Raw genomic sequence first — 26989 nt, forward strand, 5'->3', positions numbered from 1 at the left:
TGTTATGCAGCCAATGAAGTACTTTTGAAGAATAGACGCTGCTATAATGTAAGCAGTGTTGTAAATTGTTCTTCAATCAATATCATCTGGATTGTTTTCACTTAATCATTCCATGGAATATTCATTGTTTCCATTTACTTGAAGCTTATGGTTAAAAGGAAGCTGAGCTGAGCATCATGAGGATGTGATACGATGAAAAAAAGGCTACAGATGGCCATCAGTGTAGTAAATTACTCCTAATTCTCAAACAGGGAAAAGAAAATCAGTACTTGAAGCCACAAAATAAATTGTACTTTTTCCTTTGCTAGGATCCAGAGTAATGCACAACCCTGATGGCTGACTCAGTGCCATTAGTAACCTGCAACTTTCTATAAACTGTGTACGTTTTCATTATGCTCAACTTTTGAGCCCTTCTAATGGAGAGTTAGACCGAGTGAAGGTGGAACAGAAGAGCATTAATAACCTGCATTATTTGTGTGTGGTCTTTTTTTAGCTCTGTTTCCAAGCTGTTGGTTTTACTTTTAATCTCAAAATTGTGTTTTGGATAAAATAATCCAAGATTGTATTCTTCACTAACCATGTTCCTTTTGAGGTACAGAAGGATCCTTAAATTTGGCACGCCAGTTTTATATTTTTGCTACCTTTTTAGAACTCTTAATTTTTTTGAAGCAGAGAAAAAAGTTATCTTTTACTTCACAGCTGAATATGACCTTTTTTCTTCAGATTAAGGAAGCAGCTGATATAATTCAGAAGCTGCACCTTATTGCTCAAGAACTGCCCTTTGACAGGTGAGCAAATATTCAAAATAGAATTTCATTGTATAACCTTTAACTTGGTAGGCATTTGAATGAAATTGGCCAGGATTGAAAAAGAAACCATGTTAACAAAGTAACCATACGCACCGCAATAAAGTACTGTTTTCTCTGTTTTATGTAAATGACTTTCAACATTCAGTGCAATGATATATTGAGAATGAAGTGCTTAACCAATGAGATCATGACTCTTGTGTTTCAAATGTGTTGATTAAGGATAAGGAGATATGTTAGGATCCAAAAGTTAATTTATCTTCTGAGTGCACAGTCTTGCACATTTTTTTGTGAAGTGTTGGAGTGTTCATCAGACATCTGTTGAAAGTTGTCACTTGTTGAATTTTCAATAAAAAGTAAAGGATAGTAGTAGATGATCTCTTATGGGGTATTTCTCTTTCTTCATTCCTTGTAGGTTTGCAGAAGTGAAGTCAAAGATTGCAAGTGAGTTCTTGTAACTATATTGATGTTCTGTAACTATTGTAAGGAAACCCTCCAAATTGGCATATTCAGAAATACAGTTTGGACACTAATGTTCTCCCAGTGTGCCATGATAACTTTGTAGAGACTAGAAGTTAACTTTTTATGGTAAAATACTATAATTGGTTAATGAGAAGTTGAAGGATGTCCAATAGTCACAAAACATCAGTTTACAAATCTTTGTGTCATATTATGATTGGATGTTTTGCATTTTGACAAAATGCTGTCTTAAAAAATATATACAATGTTCCTATCTAAAATCTGAGAATTTGTTACTCAATGATTTAATAAATGATTTCAGACTCCAAGTACCAAACAAAGTAAAAGATGATTTCTGACTTTTCTAGGTAAATATCATGACTTGGAATGCCAGTTGATTCAAGAATTTACAAATGCACAGAAGAGAGGTGAAATTTCCAGGATGCATGAGGTTGCATCAGTTTTACTCCATTTTAAGGTATTCATTTTAAGTTTAACTATAGTTGTCTAACTATATTAATTGTTAAAGTTTACTAAAGCCCCCATTCTCCCTTACCTCCCTCCCCCGGCCTTTATAATCCAAGATCATTTGAGTCATTTTCTTTCAAGGCTGAAAACTGATGTACCTCTGATCACTTCTCAATTCAGACCTCAATGCTGTCTCTCCTCCTCTGCAGCGAGTTCCCAAAGCTTTCAACTCCTGAATTAATTTCTTACACATTCCCAAACTTTCCCTGAATCCCCACAGGTTTGAAGGGATTTTCGCAGTCTCTGTTTGATGTCTCTAAGAGGTTGATCAGGCAGGATCTTCCCTCCTGAACCAAGGTTGACTGCAGTTCATTTATTATAGCGCAGATAGACCTCGAGTGTGCTCTTGATTTTTTTTTTATTATTGTAAGGGAGTGAAGCGAGACTAATGGGTTTGTAGTTGCTGGTGCTTGTTTTGTCATCCTTTGTAGGTGAGAACTGAGGTCTGTTTCCAGTGTGCTGGCACCTTGCCAATATTCAGTAACTCGTTCATTTTGATTATCAATACTTCTTGCAGCATCTTCCTGGTTTCTCGCCTTGCTGGGATAAATATTATATTCTCTGGAAATCTTTTGAGACTTTTGTCTATCAGGTCATTCATTTTGCAAAAGCTTCTCTATTTAGGAAAAACAAGTTTTAACTTCCTTTGCGAGTACTTGGAAGAAGTAATTATTCAGAATGTTTACTGCCCTGTACTGGTCCTGCTGTTTTTAATCCAAACCTTGACTCTTATTGGTGAAGAATTGACAATTTTTTCCTGTTATGTTTCACCTCTGCAGTTATGTTTTTGTTCTAACTATTTGTTTGTATCTATCTCATTAGTTTTAATCTCAACTGTTTCATATCTCTCAATTATTTTCATCCTTTGTCTCTCAATTCCAGTTGCTTCCCTCTCTCTGATTTCTGATTCTTACCTACTTGGTTTCATCTACTTCAGTTGCTGATATCTCACCTGTTGCACTTTCATCTACTTCAGTCTTTCATTTTAGTTTCAATCCTCTATCTCCTATCTGCTTCTATCTCGCACATCTATCTCATTCTTGTCAACTTCTCACATTTACCTACTTTAACATCAACTTCATATTTCCCAATGGCAAAATACTGCAGATTTTATTTATTTATTAGTGTCACAAATATTCTTGCATTAACACTGCAGTGAAGTTACTGTGAAAATCCCCTAGTCGCCACGCTCCGACGCCTGTTCGGGTACAGTGAGGGAGAATTTAGCATGGCCAATGCACCTAACCAGCACATCTTTTCAGACTGTGGGAGGAAACCGGAACACCTGGAGGAAACCCACGCAGACACGGGGAGAATGTGCAGACTCCACACAGACAGTGACCCAAGCCGGGAATCGAACCCAGGTCTCTGGCGCTGTGAGGCAGCAGTGCTAATCACTGTGCCATCATGCAGATGCTGGATGTCTGAAATATTAATCGAAAATGCTGGAAATACTCAACAGGTTAGGCAGCATCTGTGGAGAGAGAAAAATTCAGTTTTGCCTGACCTCAGTTTTCAGCTTTTCTTGTTTTATGCTGCTTGTTGTTGCCAGCCTTGTGTATGTACGTATTTTTAATTTTTTTAATTGATTTTTTAAAAGTGGGTGACCAAGAGACATTCATTGCTGTTCATGGAAATCCATTGCAATCAAGGAACTAAGAATTCTATTTTTACTAGAATATTTGCTTTCTAATTTAATCTCAATTTTTCATTTAAACCTTTTGAAATATGGTATCTATTTTCTCTCTTTCAGGGTTATTCTCATTGTGTGGACGTATATATAAAACAGTGCCAAGAGGTAATCTGCTATAATCCCATCTTTTGTGCAGTGGTTTCATTTCCTTCTGTTAAATATTCGCAGCGTTTATGTGCAAAATATATTTTCAACTCTGACTATATTTAGTACAATATCTTAATCCATTGGATTCCATGACTTGTAATGTTTAAAATGTTTTCTGTGTAGGGCTCATACTTCAGGAATGATTTATTTGAAGATACAGCCACGTTATGCCAACGAGTAAATAAAGAAGTTCGTGAAGTCTTCAGCAGTCCTGAGAATGTGATGGCCAAACTTATACAAAACATTTTTGAGATTAAACTTCAGGTAAAGTTTTTTACTATGCACGTACTTAAAATCCCAGTTGTGCGACCATCTACTCTTGCTCCAACTGATGCAAAGAATGGTTATAACAAAAATGGAAGCCTGTCGTCCTATCGTGACTGTTGCAAGAGCAACTCACCAAGTCCCATTTTCCCACTTCACCCATTGTCCTGCAGTTTCTTTCCTCTCCAAATAATTATCCAATTCTCTTCTGAAGGCTTCGGTTAAATATGTCTCCACCACACACTCAAGCCGTGCATTACAGATCTTAACCACTCATTGCATAAAAAAGGTTTTACTCATGTCACCATTGCTTCATTTGCCAGTCACCTTAAATCGGTCTCCTCTGTTTTTTGATCCAGCCTTGCAGGCTGTCCTGTCTGGAGACAAAACACATCTCTTTAACCTGTGCTTAATGCTCCCTCCACCCACATTGTCTGTATCTTTAAGATCTGGCTGGCTGTAGGGATTTGCATTCTAAACAGTATTCTGTAACTTGATTTTTGTGTCTCTGTGCCCTGTTTGAGAGCACATTTGCACTCCATCTGACGAAGGAGCAGCGCTCCGAAAGCTAATGGTATTTGCTACCAAATAAACCTGTTGGACTTTAACCTGGTGTTGTTAAAACTCTTACTGTGTTCACCCCAGTCCAACGCCGGCATCTCCACATTTTGATCCTTCCACCAGTGGGAGCAGTTTTCCTCTATATACTCAGTCCAGATCCTTTATAATTCTGAACACCTCAATCAAATCTCCTCTTCGTCTCTTCTTCTTCAAGAAGAACAACCCCAGATTCTCCAATCTATTCACGTAATTTAACTGCTGGATGGAACTATTTTTGTCAGTCTTCTCTGCACCCTCTTTAACGTCTTCTCATCCTTTTATATGGTGTGGTGCCCAGAACTGGGCATAGTACTTTCGTTGAGGCAGAACCAGTGTTTCAAATAGGGTTATCATAACTTCCTTGTTTTTTTTTCTGTCCCTATTTATAAATGATGGAATCCTGTATACTATATCGTATTTCCAAGCAAAAACACATGAGCTACATTTTAAGAAGAGTAAACTTTGGGATTTAGAAATTTGGTCTGGGAATCTTGTTGACATTCAAACCAATGTGACACATTGCCAAACTTTAATTAGCCTGAAATGTTTCTGATGCATCAGCACTGTTGCTTAACAAGGCATTTCACTAATTTCTTTCTCTCAAGTAAATTTAAACATTGAGTACTCATTGTTTGTAGTTGCACTTGTTGCAGACGTGATTATTTGTTGTGTACTTTCACTGGTGATGTGATTGAGTTCTGTGCTGCAATCAATTTATTGTCACTCGTTGGTCATAGATTATGTATTCAAAATCCTAGAGTTGGAAATAATTGCCCTTTGCATATCTGTTTAGAGTTTTATCCGAGATCGATTAGAAGAATGCAAAAGATCTGACGCAGAACAATACTTAAAGAACCTGTATGACCTATATACAAGGTAAGATGTTACCATGTTACGTCTTAATTATAAGAAACTCATACTTATGTTTTAAGTATCGTGCTTCAAATAGTATTTGTGGCTCATTTTCAAATAAAGTAGATGTTTTTAAGTGTCAGTCACTGACTTCAACTAATTACGATATAGTTAAGTGATTTTTTTAATGCTTAAATGTAAAGAGCTACCTTTTTTGTTTGGGGTAATAGAGTAACCTTCAAAAAATGTTACATCCTCATTTTGGCTTAAAATGTAATTTTGCCAGTGGCATGGTTGATGTGCTGTATATGCTGAGGTCAATGATATTTTTCCTTAAATGCAGTGACGCTTTTTCTCTTGTTGTTTTCTATAGTACAGTATTCCATAGTATTTGTATCATTGCCTCAGCTATATTGTGGAAAGTTACTCAGTTTCAAAATGTATATCTGGCCTTTCATTACTACGGGGTATCCCAAAGTGCTTTACAGCCATTGAAGTAGATTTGAAGTGTAGTCATTGTTGTAATGTAGGGAACGCATTAGATAATTTGTGCACAGCAACTCTCTCAAAAAAACAGTGTGATAATTACCAGATAATCTGTTTTTGTGATGTTGATTGAGGGCTAAATATTATCTAGGACACTAGGGAAAATTCCCTCTCACGTCTTCAAAATAATGCTATGGGATCTTTGGCATCCACCTGAGAGGGCTGACAGTGCCTCGGTTAATGTTTCATCCAAAAGACAGCAGCATCTCTGAAAGTGTAGCACTAGCTCAGTATTCAGGCGGCCTTAATTTTTTTGTGTTCAAATTCTAAAGTAGAACCTGAAAAACTTGATGCCAACAACTGAACTGCTGTTAACATAAAGTAAATATTAAGCTATTTGCTTACTGTGCAAATCTGATGCTGAAAAAGGACACCTCAGAACTAAAGAATCCCTACAGTGCAGACGGAGGCCATTCGGCCCATCGAGCCTGACAACTCCACCCAGGTCCCATCCCGTAACTCCACATATTTATTCTGCTAATCTCCCTGACACTAAGGGGTAACTTAGCGTGGCCAATCAACCTAACCTGCACATCTTTGGAGCGTTCCCTGATGCATTCTCTTTGGCAAACTCTCAATCAATTGGAGTAAACTTGTCAACCCACCAGCAGCCTTTTCTCATGGAGTATAAATTGTTGCTCTCTTTGAAATTTGGCATTCTTGCACCTGTCTTGAGTGCAAGATGAAAAACTTTGACATGTCTCTCTTTTTCAGCAGTACTCAAGCTGAAAAGATAATTCAAATTAAGCTGCAGGTGTAGGAAAATGGGGGGAGAGATTCAAACTATTGAAAAAAAAACTGATATCAAAGATTGTCTTCATACATAGTGACAATTTTATGGAATGGGACTTCTCAATAGAATCGGGAAGATAAAAGCATAATACTTATTTAAGACACAATTAGATGATGCAGCGTGGAACGTGCAGACCATTGCGGATAGTTGACCTAAGATGAACAGCTTTCCTTGTCTGCAGATGTCTTGTAACAATGACTATTGCTATTTGTTGGGGAATCATTTCAATATCAGCACTTACACTGCAGTTACAAAATTTGAGTATTAATCCCCTTCATTCAGGTTGATGAATGCACTTCAAGCTGCTGTTTCATAACATGAAAGCTAGTCAACTGCTTTTATATTTGCATATTTTGCCTGCATTTCTTTCAATTTTCTGTGGTATGTGATATGTATATTGGAGAACAAAACCCAAACACCAGATTCTTGCAAGGCTTACTTTTAACAGATTACCCAGAGTCGCATAGTAGCACAGCATGTCAGTGCACTAATATACTGTGCCTTGAATGGTGGAATACAGTTTTAAATTAAAACAAGCATGACGGTATTCAAAAATTATGCATTTAAATCTCAGCTGAACTCTCCGGAGAGCTTGCCAAGCTGAGTTTGTGAGTGTGTTGAGCTGTAAAGTATGTTACAAATGGAAGGAAAACGTGAAAGTCAAATCCGCAGGGTCTATATGTATAATAAAAATGCTCTCTAGCAGTTGGTTGAGTACTATTGGCAGGGTTTTGGGAGCAAGTAATAAATGTAATATTTATTGTGTTGTTTCTGCCCTACAGGATCACAAATTTAGCAAGCAAGTTATCAGAGTTCGACCTTGGCACTGATAAGCAGACCTTTTTGGCTAAGATGATCAAAGGCATCTTCATTTCATACCTTGAAAATTATATAGAAATTGAGACTGGGTACTTGAAAAATAGGAGTAGTATGGTGTTACAACGTTATTACGATTCCAAAAATCATCAGAAACGGTCTTATGGCTCTGGAGGGTAAGTGGAAATTCAACCTGGTTTTTGCTATTTTCTGACATTCTCATCATCTTTACATCAAGCAGTCTTGGTTATTGCTACCCTAATTTTAGATTGGGTACAAGATTAATTGTTTTGAAATTAAAACACTGACCTAGATTGGGTCAAGTAGGGACTAGAATGCTAAAATAAAACAAGTATTAGAAATGCTCAGCAAGTCTGGCAGCATCTGTGGAGAGAGAAGCAGGGTTAACATTTCAGGATGGTGATCCTTGGTCAGATGTGGAGTGCTTAGAGTTGCAAGTATTTAAGCCAAGGAAGGGTGGGTCAGAGCAAACAGGAAGGTCTGTGATAAAATGGAAGATCGGAGAAATTAAATGAGAAAAGGAATGATGATGAAAGGCAGAGAGAGATAGGAATAGACAAAAGATGTGTCGAGAGGAGGTGTAAATGGGAAGACAGAATCACCAACAGCTACCATACCAGAAAGGACAGAGGTTATAGTCTGAAATTGTTGAACTCTGAAGAAGGGTCATCCTGACTTGAAATATTGGCCCTATTCTATCTCCACAGATGCTGTCAGACCTGCCGAGCCTTTCCAGCATTTTGTGTTTTTGTGTTGTTATGCTCATTCAAGTCTTCGTGACTTATCAAGTCTGGATGAGGCAAAGGAAAATCCAAAGAGCTTCTACAAATACATAAAGGGCAAAAGAGTAACAAGGGAGAGAGTAGGGCCTCTTCAGGATCAACAAGGTCATCTATGTGCGGATCCACAAGAGATGGGTGAGATCCTAAATGAATAGTTCTCATCAGTATTTACTGTTGAGAAAAGCATGGATGTTAGGGAACGTGGGGAAATACATAGTGATGTCTTGAGGAGTGTACATATTACAGAGAAGGAGGTGCTGGAAGTCTTGAAGGGCATCAAGGTAGATAAATCTGCGGGACCTGATAAGGTATATCCCAGGACATTGTGGAAGGCTGGGAGGAAATTACGGGTCCCCTAGCCAAGATATTTGAATCATCAATAGTCACGGGTGAGGTGCCCGAAGATTGGAGAGTGGCAAATGTTGTGCCTTTGTTTAAAAAAGGCTGCAGGGAAAAACCTGAGAACTACAGGCCAGTGAGCCTCACATCTGTGGTGGGTAAATTGTTGGAAAGTATTTTGAGAGGCACGATCTACAGGCATTTAGAGATGCAAGGACTGATTAGGGACAGTCAGCATGGCTTTGTGAGTGGAAAATCATGTCGCACAAATTTAATTGAGTTTTTTGAAGAGGTAACCAAGAAGGTAGATGAGGGCAGTGCAGTTGATGATATCTACATGGACTTTTGCAAGGCCTCTGACAAGGTACCGCATGGTAGGTTGTTGCATAAAGTTAAATCTCACGGGATCCAGGGTGATGTATCTAAATGGATACAAAATTGGCTTCTTGACAGAAGCCAGAGGGTGGTTGTAGAGAGTTGTTTTTCAAACTGGAGGCCTGTGACCAGTGGTGTGCCTCAGGGATCAGTGCTGGGCCCACTGATATTTGTCATTTATATTAATGATTTGGATGAGAATATAGGGGGCGTGGTTAGTAAGTTTGCAGATGACACCAAGATTGGTGGCATAGTGGACAGTGAAGAAAGTTATCTCCAATTGCAACGGGATCTTGATCAATTGGGCCAGTGGGCTGACGAATGGCAGATGGAGTTTAATTTAGACAAATGCGAGGTGATGCATTTTGGTAGATTGAACCAGGGCAGGACTGACTCAGTTAATGGTAGGGTACTGGGGAGAGTTACAGAACAAAGAGATCTAGGGGTACATGTTCATAGCTCCTTGAAAATGGAGTCGCAGGCCGACAAAGTGGTGAAGAAGGCATTTGGCATGCTTGGTTTCATCGGTCAGAACACTGAATACAGGAGTTGGGATGTCTTGTTAAAGTTGTACAAGACATTGGTAAGGCCACACTTGGAATACTGTGTGCAATTCTGGTCACCCTATTATAGAAAGGATATTATTAAACTAGAAAGAGTGCAGAAAAGATTTACTAGGATGCTACTGGGACTTGATGGATTGAGTTATAAGGAGAGGCTGGATAGACTGGGACTTTTTTCTCTGGAGCGTAGGAGGCTGAGGGGTTACCTTATAGAGGTCTATGAAACAATGAGGGGCACAGACAAGTTGGATAGTCAATATCTTTTCCCAAAGGTAGGGGAGTCTAAAACTAGAGGGCATAGGTTTAAGGTGAGAGGGGGGGAGATACAAAGGAGTCCAGAGGGGCAATTCTTTCAAAGAGGGTGTTGAGTGTCTGGAACAAGCTACCAGAGGTAGTAGTAGAGGCGGGTACAATTTTATCTTTTAAAAAGCATTTAGATAGTTACATGGGTACGATGGGTATAGAGGAATATGGGCCAAATGCGGGCAATTGGGGTTAGCTTGGGTGTTTTCTAAAAAAAAGGGCAGCATAGACAAGTTGGGCCGAAGGGCCTGTTTCCATGCTGTAAACCTCTATGACTCTGAGACTGGACCAGTGTTCCGTGTAATGTTTTGTTGTATGTGGCCAGTCATTTCAAAGTGTGGTACTGTTAAATTTTCTTTTAGACTTGAATATTCTAACACGGTTCTGGCCGGTCTCTCAGATTCTTCCCTCTCGAGGTTACACAAAACTCTGTCCATATCTGAATTTGCACCAAATCCCATTATCTATCATCCACTGACATGGCATGGCTCCTGGTTAAGAAACATTTTGATTTTAAAATTCTCATCCGTGTTTTCGCAACCTCCGTGGTCTCCCATCTTCCTAGCTCTGTAATCTCCTCCAGTCCCGTAACTTGCTGAGATATCTGCACTCTAGTTCTGACCTGTTATCTCAATTAAAATCCTCTATTTTAATTGTTGCACCATTGGTGGCTGTGCTTTCAGTTGCCTAAGTTCCAAAGATTGGAATACAGCCCCAACACCCCTTTGTCTCTTACTTTAGTCTCCTCCATTTAAAGAACTCAAACACCTGCCTCTTTGACCAAACGTTTTGTCATTTGAACTAATCATAGAATCTGTACAGAGGAGGCCATTCGGCCCATCAAGCCTGCACCAACTCTCTGTGGCAGTCTCTTATCCAGGCCCTTTCCCCCACCCTATCCCCATAGTCCTAGATGTTTACCATGGCTAATCCATCTAACCAACACATCTTGGGACACTAATGGCCAATTTAGCATGGCCAATCCACCTAACCTGCATATCTTTGGACTGTGGGAGGAAATCGGAGCACCCGGAGGAAACCCATGCAAACGCTGGGAGAACGTGCAAACTCCATACTCAATCACCCAAGGTTTGAATTGAACCTGGGTCCCTGGTGCTATGAGGCAGCAGTGCTTGCCACCGTGCTGCCCTAATATTCATGTGGCTCCTTATTTATTTTATAATGCTCCTGTGAAAAGTTGTAGGACATTTTATTACATTAAAGGTACTATATGAATATATAGGTTGTGTTTTTGTTGCTTGTTGCCTTCCAGGTTTTTGTGCATATGCATTCCTTGCAGGGAACATTGGATGTGACTAATGTTTACTGACAGTATTTATAATCAATCACTGATTCTAGAACCAAAGATTAGTCTGCTCAAAATGTCAGTCTTACTCCTGTAAAGAATTTTGACGTTTTGGACTTCAAGACTAAATTTTTTTTTTCATTCATTTATGGAAAGTAGGCCTCGCTGGCAAGGCCAGTACCATCCCTAAGTAGTCTTGAGAAGGTGGTGGTGAGCTGTCTTCTTGAACCACTACAGTCCCTGTGCTGTAGCTACACCACAGTGCAGTTAGGGAGGGAGTTGCAGGATTATGACCCAGCGACAGTGAGGGAACGGCAAAGTATTTTCAAGCCAGGATGGTGAGTGGTTTGGAGGGGAACTTCCAGGTGGTGGTGTTACCATGTGTCTGCTGCCCTTGCCCTTCTAGTTGGGAAGGTGCTGTCTAGTGAGCCTTAATGAGTTACTGAAGTGTATCTTGTATTTGGTAGAAACTGTTGGTACTACTATATATCTATGATGGAGGCAGTGAACCTTTGTATGGTATACTGCTATGGGACTGCTTTGTTTTGGGTAGTGTCAGGCTTCTTTAGTGTTGTTGGAGCTGCACTCCTCCAGGCAAGTGGAGAATATTCCATCACACTTCTGACTTATGCCTGATGGTGGGCAGGTTTTGGGGAGTCAGGAGAGTAGTTAACTGTTGCAGGATTCCTGGCCTCCAACTTGCCCATGTCACTACAGTATAGTTAAATGGTTAGTCCAGTTCAGTTTCTGGTTAATGGTAACCTCCGGGATGCTGATGGTGTGTAATTCAGCGATGGTAATGCCATTGAATGTCATGGGGCAATGATTATTCTATCTTGTTGGGGATGGTCATTGCCTGGCACTTGTGTGACATGAATGTTACTCGCAACCCAAACCTGGATATTGTCCAAGTCTGGCTGCATTTGAACATGGACTGCTTCAGTACCTGAGGAGTTTCGAATGCAACTGAACATTGTGCAATCATCAGCGGGCATCCCCATCCTTCATCTTATGATGAAGGAAGGTCATTGATGAAGCAGCTGAAGATGGTTGCCCTGAAACTGAGATGATTGACCCCCAACCATCACAATCATCTTCATTTGTGCCAGGTATGACTCTAACCAGCAGAAGGCTTTGCCCCAGATTCCCATTGACACCAGTTTTACTAGGGCGCCTTGATGCCATATCTGGTCAAATGCTGCCTTGTTGTCAAGGGCTGCCACTCTCACCTCACTCCTGGCCTTCAGCTCTTTTGTCCATGTTTGAACCAAGGCTGTAATGAAGCCAGGCACTGAGTGGCCCAAGCCCAAACTGAGTGTGAATGCGCAGGTTATTGCTAAGCCAGTACCACTTGATAGCACTGCTGATGACCCCTTCCATCACTTTACTGACGACTGCAAAAGGACTGATGGGGCGGTTGTTGGCCACGTTGGATTGTCCTGCTTTTTGCGTACAGGGCATACCTGTACAATTTTCCATATTGCCAAGTGGATGCCAGTGTTGTAGCTGTACTGGAACAGCTTTCTGAAATTGTTTTATACTAAAGGTTTTGGTTGGAATAGATAATCTTTCTAACCTCATCAACATAATTGAATTCAAAGTAATTTAGTTTTTTGAAGCACAATATGGTAGTACATGATCTCATCAAAGCTGCCTCAATGACAAATTAAGTGTAAATCAGTTTATGAAGCCTGTAGCAAAAAACTGAGTGATGTGTGAAACACAATTTCAGATGATGATTAAATTGGGTCATACTCATCGAGTGAAAGTGATATGCAGTGGGTCAATCGAAAAGAATGGTTTGGTGATTTCATTCCACTGCCCTTGGGCCATTCGCCCGTCCCCGGCCAATGACCCATTGTGGCAATTGTTTATTACCATAGCAGTGATCATTTTCCTTCTTTGAAAAATAATTTTCAATGGACCTTCTAGCTTGAGTGGTAACTAGCGTTCGGCCTCATAAAATATTTCCTTAAAAATTGCTCATATTACACTTTCTGGAACAAATCTATGAAAATCTGCATATCCCTCTCTTTGCACTTTGTTAATATGCTTATTACTCAAGTCATTTATATCGCAATCAAACAATTTATCAGATTCATACAATAAAGGTTTCTTATCTTTGATAGGCAGCCATTTACAGTGCCAATTTAATGATTATTTTGGTGACTGAGTTTGCTTCAGGCCTGACATCCAATTTGGATTTCACAGAAGAGTCTAGAAACCAGCTTAGCTTGTCTATACATGAAGAGCGTTTATGAATTTATCTAATTAAATACCATGACCTGAATGCACAGCAGGTGCACTCCATCACTATGTCCCCTTTTGTAATGCTTGGTATGTCTGTACAATTACATAATTAAATTTAAGGGACAGTGCTTTGAAAAAGCATTTGAAAATGCAGTACAGTGAAGTGTGAAGAAACTAATTTGTAATTTAGTGCAGCTGATTTTTTAAAAAAGTTGTTGAGTTTGCTCAAGTGTGTTTATGTTGTCTGTACATCGAAGTTTGTTTCCCCATATTAAAGCTCTGCGTTCTGTTGAATGGAAGAGCGATTTCCTTTTAGATGAAAAGTCAATGTTTTGATTCAGCACATGCAATTACTAACTCATTGCAATGTCCTAGTATTTGCAGTGCTGCAAAGCCACACAAAAAATGGCTATGCATTTGGAGGCACTAATGCTGTCTGGTCAACCTACCCCTTTTCTACTTCGATTCATCCACACTGATGCAAACTTGTCACCTGTTTCAAAATGCTTCACTTAATTCTGGACAGACTGCAGAATTGTCGAGCACATTATGTAAGCTTTCTGTAAATGGTATACTTTGCATTTTAAAACACTGTTCTAATCATAATTAAAGCAACACACAAACTTATTTTGCACTATTGAAGTCACTCTAACCTCATCTCTGACGTTCAGCTCTTTTGTCCATGTTTGAACCAAGGTTCTAATGAGGTCAGGAGCTGAATGACCCTGGTGGAACCCAAACTCTGCATCCAGCAGATTCTTGTTGAGTAAGTGCCACTTGGTGGCGCTGTTGATGACCCCTTCCACCACTTTACTGACTGTTGAGAGTAGACTGATGGGGTGGTACTTGGCCAGGTTGGATTTGTTCTGTTTCTTATGTACAAGACATACCTGGACAGTTTTCCACGTTGCTGAGTAGATCCCAATATTGTAGATGTATTGGAACAGGTTGGCTTGAGGCACAGCAAGTTCTGGAGCTCAAGTCTTCAGTACTATTGCTGGTGTATTGTCAGGCCCATTGCCGTTGCAGTATCAAGTGCCTCCACCTTTTTGGTATTACATGGAGTGAATTGAATTGGCGGAAGACTGACATCTGTGATGTTGAGGACAACCGGAGAAGGCCGAGATGGATTATCCAATCAGGACTTCTGGCTGAAGATGTTGCGAATGCTTCAGCCTCATCTTTTGCACTGATGTGCTGGGCTCCTCCATCATTGAGGATGGGGATATTTGTGGAGTCTCCTCCAGTGAGTTGTTTAATTGACCAATATCATTCATGCTCGATGTGGCAGGACTTAGATCTGATCTGTTAGTCGTGAGATCGTTTAGCTCTGTCTATTACCATCTGTTTATGCTGTGTAGCATGCAAGTAGTCCTGTGTTCTAGTTTCATCAGGTTGATACCTCAAAATGAGGTATGTCTTGTGTTGCTGCTGGCATTCCTTCCTGCATTCTTTATTGAACCAGGGTTAATTCCCTGGCTTGGTGATAATGGTAGAGTGGGAATATGCTGGGCCATGAGGTTACAGATTGTGGTTGTACAATTCTGCTGCTGCTGATGGCCCACAGTGTCTCATGGATGCAGAGTCCTCCGTTGCTATATCTGTTCGAAGTCTATCCCATTTAACTTGGGTGGTAGTGCCAGACATCATGTTGGAAGGTATCATCGATGTGAAGATAGGACTTGTCTCCACAAGGACAGTGTTGTGGTCACTCCTACTGATGCTGTTATGGACAGATGTATTTGCCGGAAGGCAGATTGATGAGGATGAGGTCAGTATGTTTTTTTCCCTCTTGTTGGTTCCCTCACCACCTGCTGCAGTCCCAGTCTAGCAGTTATGTCCTTTAGGACCCAGCCAGCTCAGTCTGTGGTGGTACTTCCGAGCCACTCTAGGTGATGACGTTGAAGTCACCCACCATGAGTACATCATGTGCCCTTGCCAATCTCGGTGCTTCCTCCAAGTGGTGTTCAACATAGATGAGTACTGATTTAGTGGGAATAGTACGTGGTAATCAGCAGGAGGTTTCTTTATCCACGTGTGACCTGGTGCCATGAGACTTCCTGGGTTCAGAGCTGACATTGAGGACTTCCAGGGCAACTCCCTCTTGACTGTATACCAACCACAATGCCACCGTCACCTCTGCTGGGTCTGTCCTGGTGGTGGGACAGGGCATATTTGATTTTTAATTTGATTTATTGTCACATGTATTAGTATACAGTGAAAAATATTGTTTCTTGCACGCTCTATAGACAAAGCATACCGTTCATAAAGAAGGAAAGGAGAGGGTGCAGAATGTAGTATAATAGTCATAGCTAGGGTGTAGAGAAAGATCAGCTTAATATATGGACAGGTCCATTCAAAAGTTTGATGGCAGCAGGGACGAAGCTGTTCATGAGTCGGTTGCTACGTATCCTCAGACTTTTGTATCATTTTTCCGACAGAAGAAGGTGGAAGAGAGTATATCTGGGTTGTGTGGAGTCCTTGATTATGCTGGTTGCTTTTCCAAGGCAGCGGGAAGTGTAGACAGAACGGGAATGGTGGTGACTAGGACATTATCTGTAAGGTATGATTCCGTGAGAATGACTATATCAGGCTGTTGCCTGACTAGTCTGAGGCAGCTTTTCAAAATTCAGCACAAACCCCCAGATGTTAGTAAGGAGGACTTTGCAGTGTCGGCAGGGCTGGGTTTGCCATTGTCATTTCCCATGCCTATATTGATGCTGGGTGGTCTGTCCGGTTTCATTCCTTTTTGTTTTCTTTGTAAGGACTGAACACAACGGAATGGCTTGCTTAGCCATTTCAGAGGGCATTTAAGCTCAACCATATTGCTGTAGGTCTGGAGGCACATGTAGGCCAAACCAGATTTCCTTCCCTAAAGGATATTTGTGAACCAGTTGCATTTTTACGACGATTGATAATAATGACTTTTAATTCCAGATGTTTTATTGAATTTTAAAAAAAATTCCACCATCTGTCATGGTGGGATTCGAACCTGGGTCTCTGGACTACTAGTCAAGCGGCAATACCACTGCCTCCCCTCAAACTGATATGAAGCTCCACTTGTACAATGGAGTAATTACGAGCTAACTAATTCAGCAAGTAATTTTGTGGTCATGAAAATTTATACACGTGATGAAAGCTTTGGCGCTCTACACACTGACACAGAGCATAAGAACTGCACCCTGGCAGAGATTACATGAGTTACACAGTGCTAAACCTGCAGGAAATGGGTACAGACCAAGGATCAGTAATTCTGCGCACTTAACTCACTTTTTTTAAGGAGAAGATAGCTTTTGTTACGGTTATAATATTACATAGATTCAAAAGCAGGGATGTACTGCTGAGGCTTTATAAGGCTCTGGTCAGACCACATTTGGAATATTGAGAGTAATTTTGGAACCCATATCTAAGAAAGGGTATGTTGGCCTTGGAGAGGGTCCAGAGGAGGTTCACAAGAATGATCCCGGGAATGAAAAGCTTGACGTATGAGGAGCGTTTGAGGACTCTGGGTCTGTCCTCGATGGAGTTTAGAAGGATGAGAGGGGGGATCTCATTGAAACTTACAGAATAATGAAAGGCCTGGATAGAGTGGACATGGGGAAAATGTTTCCATTAGATACTAAGCCATGGGTACAGCCTCAGAGTAAAGAGCTGACCCTTTAGAACCGAGATGAATCTATAGAATTCATTGTCACAGAACAAAGGCTTTGGAGGCCAGGCTATTGAATGTATTTAAAACAAAGATAGATGAATTCTTGATTGATAAAGAGATCAAAGGTTATGGGGAAAAGGTGGGAGAATGGGGTTGAGAAACTTATCAGCCAAGATTGAATGGCTGAGCAGACTCGATGGGCCAAATGGCCTAATTCTGCTCCTATGTCTTATGATCACAAAATGTCACTCATAGGTATGTCTGGCATCAGCATAATGATAAATGATTTAACATTGTGCAGTCACAACTTTTTTTTGCTAACTGTATACTTTTACACACGCTTGTCTGCTATGAATTAGTACAGTTGTAAATCTTTGTACACCTAAATTGAGGATGATCTTGTTGAATAATGGATGTATATTTTGTAGGATTCAGGATCTAAAAGAGCGAATTCGCCAACGTACCAACTTACCATTGGGGCCAAGTATTGACACACATGGTGAGACTTTCCTGTCACAGGAGGTAGTTGTCAATCTTTTGCAGGAGACCAGACAGGCCTTTGAGAGGTGTCATAGGGTAAGAATGTTATTTTAAAAATCACTATATTGTACTGCAGTTTTGAGATTGGAACTTTGCGGTGTTCTTCGAGTGGGTTACAAGTAGTAGAGTATCATTGTGGGCTTCTGGTCTTCCATTTTGAACACACTCTTGTGAGAGGTTATTCTGAGAAGCGTTTCTTTGTGGCAGCTCAATATAACTATTATATCAAGCAATGTCTACTTTTACTAATTCTTATCTTTCTTTTATAGCTGTCTGACTCTTCTGATTTACCAAAGAATGCTTTTCGAATATTTACTATTCTTGTGGAGTATTTGTGTGTTGAGCATATTGACTATGCTCTCGAAATTGGACTTGCAGGTAATTAATGGAAGTTCCTCTATGGATTAGTTAAATTTCTTTATTTACATTAAATTTATCACCCAATTTCTGTTCCTAATCTCTACTTTAGCTGATGTTGTAAGTGATTTGATCATCTTGTACACTATCCCTATCTTTCTTTCAAATTTATTGTCACTGATACCTCACCAAAAAACAGCCTTCATCTCTCTGTCGTCACTAACTGCTAGAACATCTCCAACTACCCTTTCTTCTCTAAAATCCTTGAACATGTTGCTATTCTGTCTCCATGTTTGAATCACTCCAATCAGATTTCCATCCTTAAGACCCAAATGACCCTAACCAAAGTGATGAATGGCATTCTGTGATGAGCCTTCCTCATCCCCCTTGACCTCGCTGCGGCCTTTTTGCACTGCTGATCATGTGATCTTTCTCCAAAGCCCTTTCTTGAATTTGAAGCTTGGTGAGATGGTTCTTAGCTTGGCCTTGTGTATCTTTTTGCAGCTTCTCTAAAAATGGCCTATCTGCCTCCCCTCTCTTTCCAGTGGGGACTATCCATGGTTCTCTTTTGCTGAACTCCATGTCTTCTGTTGATGATACCATCTGAAGCCATGGAAATCAACATCCACATCTACGATAATAATACCCTATTTAACATGTTCATTCTCTCGCAAACTCTTGAAATAACCTCTGTGTGGTCAAACAGCTTGTCTGAGATGCTGTCTCATATTTTTCTCCAGCTAAACACTCAGTAGAACAAAGCCATTGACATTAGTTTCTGTGCACTGTTACCATTGACTCCATCCACTTCCCAGGGCGCACACAGGCTTAACTAGGCCATTCTCAACTCTGCATTCTATTTGAACCTATATCTAATCTCTCACAAGGATTGCCTGATTGCATCTCCAAGTCATCAGCTGCCTCCTGCCTTCTTCAGCCAATCTCAGACTAAAACCCTCGTTCATGTCAGACTCAAAACCTCCAATGTTCTATTGGCCAATATCCCATCTTCCATATACTTTAAATATCGACACTTCCAAAATTCTGTAGTCTTGTACTGAGTTACATTTGCCATTACCCCTAACCTCACTGATTAATACAAATTCCAAGTCAATTTCAAATTTAAAATTCTCACCTTTGGTTTAAATCCTTTTGAAGGTCGCATCTTTGTAACCTATAATCAAAACCAACCACAACAACTTCCATCTAAACATTAAATTTCTCAAAGTAAAACATCGCATAGAAGTTTTAACAAATAAAATTAGATACCAAATTACATAGAGATATTAATGACCAAAACCTGGTCAACGAGGTAGGTTTTAAGGAGCATCATAAAGGAAGGAAGGAATTCGAGAGTTTAGGGCTTTACTGACTGAATGCACAGATGACAATCATGGAATGATGAAAACCGAGGATATACAAGCGATCAGTAAGAGTTTACAGAAAAAAGGAGGGGCAAGGCCATGACAGGACATGAAAAGGAAGATGAGAATTTTAAACTGGAAGTGTTGCTTTATCAGGAGCCAATGTAGGTCAATGAATACCGGGATGAATAGGAGTTGGAGTGTTGGGACACGAGCAGTAAAGTTTTTGGATGACCTCAAATTTATGGAAAATGTTCCCCAAGGACATTTCTTGCAACTCTCCTGTTTCTCATCTCTATCCTACCCCTCAGCAACATCATTGGAATAACCACGTCTATAGGTATAGATGGAAGTCTCAGCAATAGATGGACTGAGATGGTGTGGAGTTGGATGATACAGAAGTGTAGGTTGGTGACTTGATGCGGATATACGGTCAGAAGCGCATCTCGTGTCAAATATGACACCGAAGGCTCAAGTTCAGACAGATGCTCGGGTGAGAGTAGGAACAAGTGGCAAGGAAGCAGAGCTTGAGTTGGGCCTGAAGACAGTGACCTGGGTCTTGCCAATATCTACTTGAAATTTCTATTCGTCGAGTACTGGATGTTTGAGCAGTGTGATACTTTTGATCAGTGGAGGTGGGGAACAAGGCACTAATGAGGTAGACTCTGTATACATGTGGACACTTTCAAATTATGTTGTTGAGGGATAGCATGTTGATGGAAAATAGGAGACTGCAAAGTCAACCTTACCAGAGCAGGAAGAAAAGCCATTGCAGGTGATCCTCTGTTGATGCCCGGATGGTTAAGAATAAACAGGAGTGCAGTCCTACCCATCTGTATGACTGTGAAAGGGATTGGAGGTGAATGATGTGATGGACCCTGTCAGAGGCTCAAACTGGTTGAGAAGACTAATAGTTTATGACTCTCATAGTTGTATAGGATGTCATGTATACTCCATGTCCATTCCCACCATCTCTATGTTTCGCCAACTTTTGTCTCTTGTGAACTTCTGGGTGTTTTCAGTTTCCTAGGTTCCACTCTGAAATTTCCCTCCCCCATAAGCTTGTCTTACTCTCCTTTTAAGGTATTTTCGTTTTAAAATTAATCTCTTTGAGCAGGCATTTGAGATCTCCCTCCTAATCTCTTCTTTGGTTCACACTCTGTTTTTCTTAGTTGCTTAGTGCATTTCTCTACATTGAAAGTGCTATAAATTGCAAGTGATTGTATAATTTTGACTTTTGTAAGTTGAATCTAATTTTAATAGAGTTTAAATCTGTATTTGCAAGACCAATTGGTAGTTACGGATCAGTAAGGCCATTCATCTAGAAAGTTCCTACAATCCACGCAATGCAGTGCAATTTCTAAAATGATTTCCAGGTTTGCGCTTCAAATTCTATCTGTTAAGAACTTCCCGATGAGCCAAAGTTTTCTTCATACTGATTGGAACTTAGGACTCTAAACCAAAAGGTACTGTTCTGGATTTATTTCCTCTCAACCCTTGATGATTTTGAATATTCAATAAAATCACACCTCAAATACACCCTTTCCAAGATGAAAACTGGGGGTCTCTTCTGTCCACATGTGTCCATCACTACTTTTTAATGCAATTATCTAACCTCTACTCTTAACCACCTAAATGCCATTTTGGGACTCTATTCATTCCCCATGTCATTCAACATAACACTCATTTTACACAATTTTCTATCCTTCAGCTAATGTCTTGTCTGTTCCCAAGATTTGCTCTGAAATCCCACAGCTTTGAGTGTAACTAATACCTTAAGGTTGGAACTCTCCAAAACCTTTTGGAAGTTGTGATGAACTGTTATGTAGGGATTTCCCATTCCATTCGAGTTATCTCTTCCTCTGAGAAATCAAGATGCATGAAGTAGGAACTTCTGTTTCTGAAACCTTGTTGTATCTGTAAATTGTTTTTCATTATTTTGTAGTGATTTGAAATTAGGCTGAGTCTATCGTTGCCTATCTCAATGAATTTGGTTAAGTTAGCCTGCTTCTGTGAACTAGGCGATTAATAAAACAGATAATATTTAATTACAGTGTTCTGATAATTGGTTCCTTATACATGATTGAAAGCTGAGAGCATGTTGTCTTTTATTTCCCTCAGCAATCCCGTCTACAGATTCCAAGACTGCACCTCTTTACTTTTTAGATGTTGTACAACAGGCAAATACCATTTTTCATTTATTTGACAAACAGTTTAATGACCACCTCATGCCACTGATAAGGTGAGAGAATTTTGTTAATTGGCTAGAACACTTTAACGTCTCACTGAATTGTGCCAATAATCATATGGAGCTCACGCAATGAGAATTAAAAATATAACACATCTTTCCTGGGTACCTCCCCCATATGAAGTGTGTACGTACTCGTGAATATGTTGCACCCTCAAGGCTCATAAGCAACAAATTTCTGGGAATGATGAACAACAGTTAGTGGAGATCACTTCAACAGCAGTTTGGAACATATAATTTGAAAGCCAAATGTATTAAGACTGTTAAAAATTTTGCAGCGCATATCTTCCAGCAAGTTCTGTTCTGCACCTCAGTTGGAAACAGGAACTTTATTCCAAATTCCATTTACAGTGTTAATTATTTATAAACCAATAACTTTGATTCTGGGGGTCAAATGGAAGAATCTTTGTCTAATCTTTTTTGGAGTAAATGGTCAAATTCTCCATTGTGAAAGTGATGGATTTTGGTTGGTTTCAAAAACCTGACCAAGATCTTTTTTCACAAGAATTGCAAAAACGAAAGGCTCTCCTCTGTGTCCCCTCCATTTGAGGAGTTACCCCAGTTCAAAATCTGGGCAGTAAGATAAGTTAATGTTTGCTTTACCTGCAGCTCTTCTCCGAAACTGACTGAGTGCCTGCAGAAGAAGAAGGAAGTGATTGAACAGATGGAAGTTAAACTGGATACAGGGATTGACAGGTAAATATAAATTCATTGCAACATGCTGTATCAGGGATGTCATTAAACCCCACAGTTTTTCATCTGTCTATACAGCATCTCATTATCGTTTGGTTAATCATCCATCAGACATCTGTTAGATGGAGCCTTTCACTAAATAGTGTCATTATTAAGCTGTTTAATCCATAAACAAAATGAACATTTTTCTCCCCATAAAAATTATTTTTTTTGTACTGTAGAAAGCCTTTTATTTTCAGTGCGTTTTCGTTTAGAATGAAATCTCGTTTTAAATTAAGATTTTGAAGGTTCTACAGTAGCTAACTATCTGAAAAATCTTTAGTGTAATGTGGTTGATTACAGTGCATTTTGCATTTATATTTGGAAGCACAATGATAAACTAGTAAATGTGTTCTAATGATTTCAGATTCTATTAAAGGACCATGTGCTGCGAATTGAATATTTTTAGCATTTATTTTGTTTCCACCAGATCCTTGCTGGTTTTTTGAAAATGTCCTTTTTTTAATGAGAAAAATATTTTCCAGTTGGTTGGACTTTTGAATCCTTGGCAATACCTAAATTAGATGCAGGTGCATAGCTCTATTTTGTAAATTTAAGGTTCTAGAATCATAAAATTTGACATTCGGCCCATCGTGCTTGCTGGAAGCAGCTATCCAAATAGTTGCACTCCCGTGCTTTCTCTCCATAGCCTTCCAAATTCTCTTGTTGAGCATATATCCAATTTCCTTTTTAAGATTAATATTGTGTCTGCTTTTGTTATCTTACCAGACAGTACATTCCAGATTATAACTGAGTTTTTTTTTAAAAAACTTATCTTCCCACTAAGTCTTTTCCAATTGTTTTAAATTTGTGTTCTCTATTTGCCAATCCACCTGCCAGTATAAACAACCTCTCCTCATTTACTTTATCAAAACCCATCATTAAAATTGAACATTCCTGTTAAATCTTAACTTTCCCTGCACCAGAAACAATCCTAGTTTCTCTGTCTTTCCACGCAAGTGAAGTCCCTCTTACATGATGGACTGGAAAAAAATCTCTAGCCCATCCAACCAATTTCCACTTAATTGTTTTAATTTGTGAATCACAGTATGTGCACTGCTGCCTCACCTAAAGCCATTAGATTTGGAAGAGACGAGAAACTAGATTTGAAAAATCCAGGTATTTGGGTGAAGCAATCCTGGGAAATTACACCTTTGGGCAGTCCGGGAGATCACTCTGGCCCTGTTAATTCTAATGATGTGGAGATGCCGGCGTTGGACTGGGGTAAACACAGTAACAGTTTTAACAACACCAGGTTAAAGTCCAACAGGTTTATTTGGTAGCAAATACCATTAGCTTTCAGAGCGCTGCTCCTTCGTCAGATGGAGTGGAAATCTGCTCTCAAACAGGGCACAGAGACACAAAATCAAATTACAGAATACTGATTAGAATGCAAATCTCTACAGCCAACCAGTTCTTAAAGATACAGACAATGTGAGTGGAGGGAGCATTAAGCACAGGTTAAAGAGATGTGTATTGTCTCCAGACAGGACAGCCAGCAAGTCCAGGAGGTAAGCTGTGGGGGTTACTGATAATGTGACATAAAGCCAACATCCCGGTTTAGGCCGTCCTCATGCGTGCGGAACTTGGTTATCAGTTTCTGCTCAGTGACTCTGCGCTGTCGTGTGTCGTGAAGGCCGCCTTGGAGAGCGCTTACCCGAAGATCAGAGGCTGAATGCCTGTGACCGCTGAAGTGCTCCCCCACAGGAAGAGAACAGTCTTGCATTCAGCCTCTGATCTTTTATGTCACACTATCAGTAACCCCCACAGCTTACCTCCTGGACTTGCTGGCTGTCCTGTCTGGAGACAATACACATCTCTTTAACCTGTGCTTAATGCTCCCTCCACTCACATTGTCTGTATCTTTAAGAACTGGTTGGCTGTAGAGATTTGCATTCTAATCAGTATTCTGTAACTTGATTTTGTGTCTGTGCACTGTTTGAGAGCAGATTTCCACTCCATCTGACGAAGGAGCAGCGCTTCGAAAGCTAATGGTATTGCTACCAAATAAACCTGTTGGACTTTAACCTGGTGTTGTTAAAACTGTTACCCTGTTAATTCTGTCCAGTATTATACAAGGTGATCTCTACCCCACTGAGAACATAAATCAGCTTTTGATTATAGGATTTTAGCAAATCAACATCTATCAGTATGAATGTTTTTTCTTGAGGGATATACCGCCACCTCACAGCGCCAGGGACCCAGGTTTGAATCCTGGCTTGGGTCGCTGCCTGTGCGAAGTCTGCATGTTCTCCGTGTCTGTGTGGGTTTCCTCTGGGTGCTCTGGTTTCCTCGCACAGTCCGATAGACGTGCTGGTTAGGTGCATTGGCCATGCTAAATTCTCCCTCAGTGTACCCAAGCAGGCACTGGAGTGTGGCAACTAGGGGATTTTCACAGTAACTTCATTGCAGTGTGTAGTAAGCCTACTTGTGAACTTTATTTTATTGACCCAGTCTATAACACGGCACTTTACCAGCTTAAACATCATTTGCCTGTCTGAATCCCCCAATATCTACCTTGGATATCATCTATAGTCCAATATTCATAATCTTTCATCATCATTCATTTGCAAACCTGTAGACACATACATATATAATCTAGATCACTAATAAAAATAGTCAAGATCAGGCTGTGCTAGCACAGAATCCATCTCATCTCTGGAATAATTCTGGGAAGATTGTATATTTTGTTATTGTGGAAGTCAAAAGTAAATTAAAGTTTATCAAATATTATCAATATAAATATTTCAAAAGTTGCCCCTTTTTACACAATTTATGTTGAAATTTACACTACAGTAATTATATTATTTGTTCACATTTTTAAAAATTGCCCAAATGTACCAGCATTGAACAAAGTAACTGCTGTATCTCACAATAAAAGTTTTTTTCTATGAAGGACATTGAATTGCATGGTTGGACACATGAAACACATCCTGAGTGTGGAACAGAAAAAGACCGACTTCAAACCCGAGGATGAAAACAACGTACTAATTCAATATACTAATGTATGTATCCATAAACCACTGCACAGTGTGAAGAATATATCCCAGAAAACCATCTCAATTATTGTGCATATAAATGTTACACTTAATTCTCCTGAATTGCTGTCAAAAGATTGTGCTGACAGTCTTCGGATGGAATTACTGATCTGCAATCAGTTATTTCCATGGTTATTGCTTTCAGTTTGAATCTGTTTACCATTTTTTTAACCTTTTGTTTTACTTTGTGTTTTATGAGAAACAGAGAATGAGAAGGAGAGAATTTGCATTACATAGTTAGTTGCTGCATGCTTGAGATGTTCCAAAGCACTTTGCATCTAAAATTTATTTTTTTTGAATTGTAATCGCTGTTATGCAAGAAAACATGGCAGCCAGTTTGTACATAGGAAGATTCTGCAAAGAACAAAACATCAACTGCTTTTTAATGATTGAGACAAAACGTTGGCTACATCTCTTTAAAAAATATCTGCTCATTGAAGGGTGCCACAGAATCTTAGTTACGACAACATGTTTTGTTTTGGTGTCTTATCCAGAAGGTGGCACTTCGATCAATGTAATTCTCCAGTGGTATTGAACTGATCATCTACATTATGATTCAATTCCTACAATGGAGCTTGAAAACCTGATAGTCTTACTAAGGCAAAAGTTCGACCAAACGGGTCATGCTGGTTGATAGCACTCTCCACTGAGTAGATTGGATCAATACTGTCTCTTTAAGGAAATAAGGAGACAATATTAATTATACTATCCTTACAATATCTGGAAAGATTATTGATGATGTATATCAAGACTTAAGGGGTGGTACTTTTTTATAATTTGCACAGTATCTGCTGCTCCTGTCTTGGACAGTGAACATGGCAAAATTAGCTCACTTTTTCTTCTGTATAAGCATAAAATAGATTCCTTACAGTTCAGAAGGAGTCTGTACCAACTCTCCGAAGGAACATCTTACCCAGGCCCACTCCCTGCCCTATCCTGTAACCCCGCACATTTATCATGGCTAATCCACCTAACCTACACATCTTTGGACACTAAGGGACAATTTAGCATGGCCAATCCACCCAACCTCCACATCTGTGTACTGTGGGAGGAACCCAGAGGAAACCCACGTGGACACTGAGAAATTTTGTGTAAACTCCACACAGACAGTTACCCCAAGAACCAGGGTCCTCGGTGCTGTGAGGCAGCAGTGCTAACCACTGTGCCACTGTTGTCGTCCTTTCAAAGGCCTGCTGCTGACTGTAGTACAGGATGGTTGGACAAGTTCAGTTTAGCAAACTTGTTGGCTTGTAGAAGCACAACATTGCTTTCATTTCTGTCATTGGAATCAGAATGCAACCTAGTTAGATGGCATGATATCTCCTAAGTAAAAAGTTGGGAAGAGCTGCATTTTCTATATCATTAATTTCTTTTGGGATTTCTCTGAATGTATCATATTGTTAGATGATCCCTAGAAACCCCAGATTTTTGACTGTCAGACCCTAATGTGCTTTGTTTGAGCTGCTTGATGTTTACCACATGTTGCTGCAAAACGTTATCTTCCCTGAAACTGATGGAGCCATTACTTCACTTTTTCCCCTAGAGGGAAGGCAAATGGCTTAATCTTGAGTCATTACTTGTTCACAGTCTGAACTCTCATCTGCAAATTGTGGAC

General features: G+C 39.8%; 1 protein-coding gene across 2 annotated transcripts in view; it reads left to right on the forward strand.

Annotated features, from left to right (window-relative positions):
* Positions 1–26989, forward strand: part of exoc5 (exocyst complex component 5) — a 73643-nt gene that overhangs the window by 40368 nt on the left and 6286 nt on the right. For both annotated transcript variants that reach the window (XM_078233862.1, XM_078233863.1), the window contains exons 5-16: positions 724–788; positions 1222–1250; positions 1634–1743; positions 3547–3591; positions 3757–3897; positions 5291–5373; positions 7471–7680; positions 17524–17671; positions 17905–18013; positions 21478–21598; positions 22214–22300; positions 25233–25341. In XM_078233862.1, coding sequence (XP_078089988.1) covers positions 724–788; positions 1222–1250; positions 1634–1743; positions 3547–3591; positions 3757–3897; positions 5291–5373; positions 7471–7680; positions 17524–17671; positions 17905–18013; positions 21478–21598; positions 22214–22300; positions 25233–25341 — 1257 coding nt within the window. The remainder of the gene's footprint in view (positions 1–723; positions 789–1221; positions 1251–1633; positions 1744–3546; positions 3592–3756; positions 3898–5290; positions 5374–7470; positions 7681–17523; positions 17672–17904; positions 18014–21477; positions 21599–22213; positions 22301–25232; positions 25342–26989) is intronic.

Source organism: Mustelus asterias, chromosome 18, assembly GCF_964213995.1.
Source record: "Mustelus asterias chromosome 18, sMusAst1.hap1.1, whole genome shotgun sequence".
NCBI classification, from domain to species: domain Eukaryota; kingdom Metazoa; phylum Chordata; class Chondrichthyes; order Carcharhiniformes; family Triakidae; genus Mustelus; species Mustelus asterias.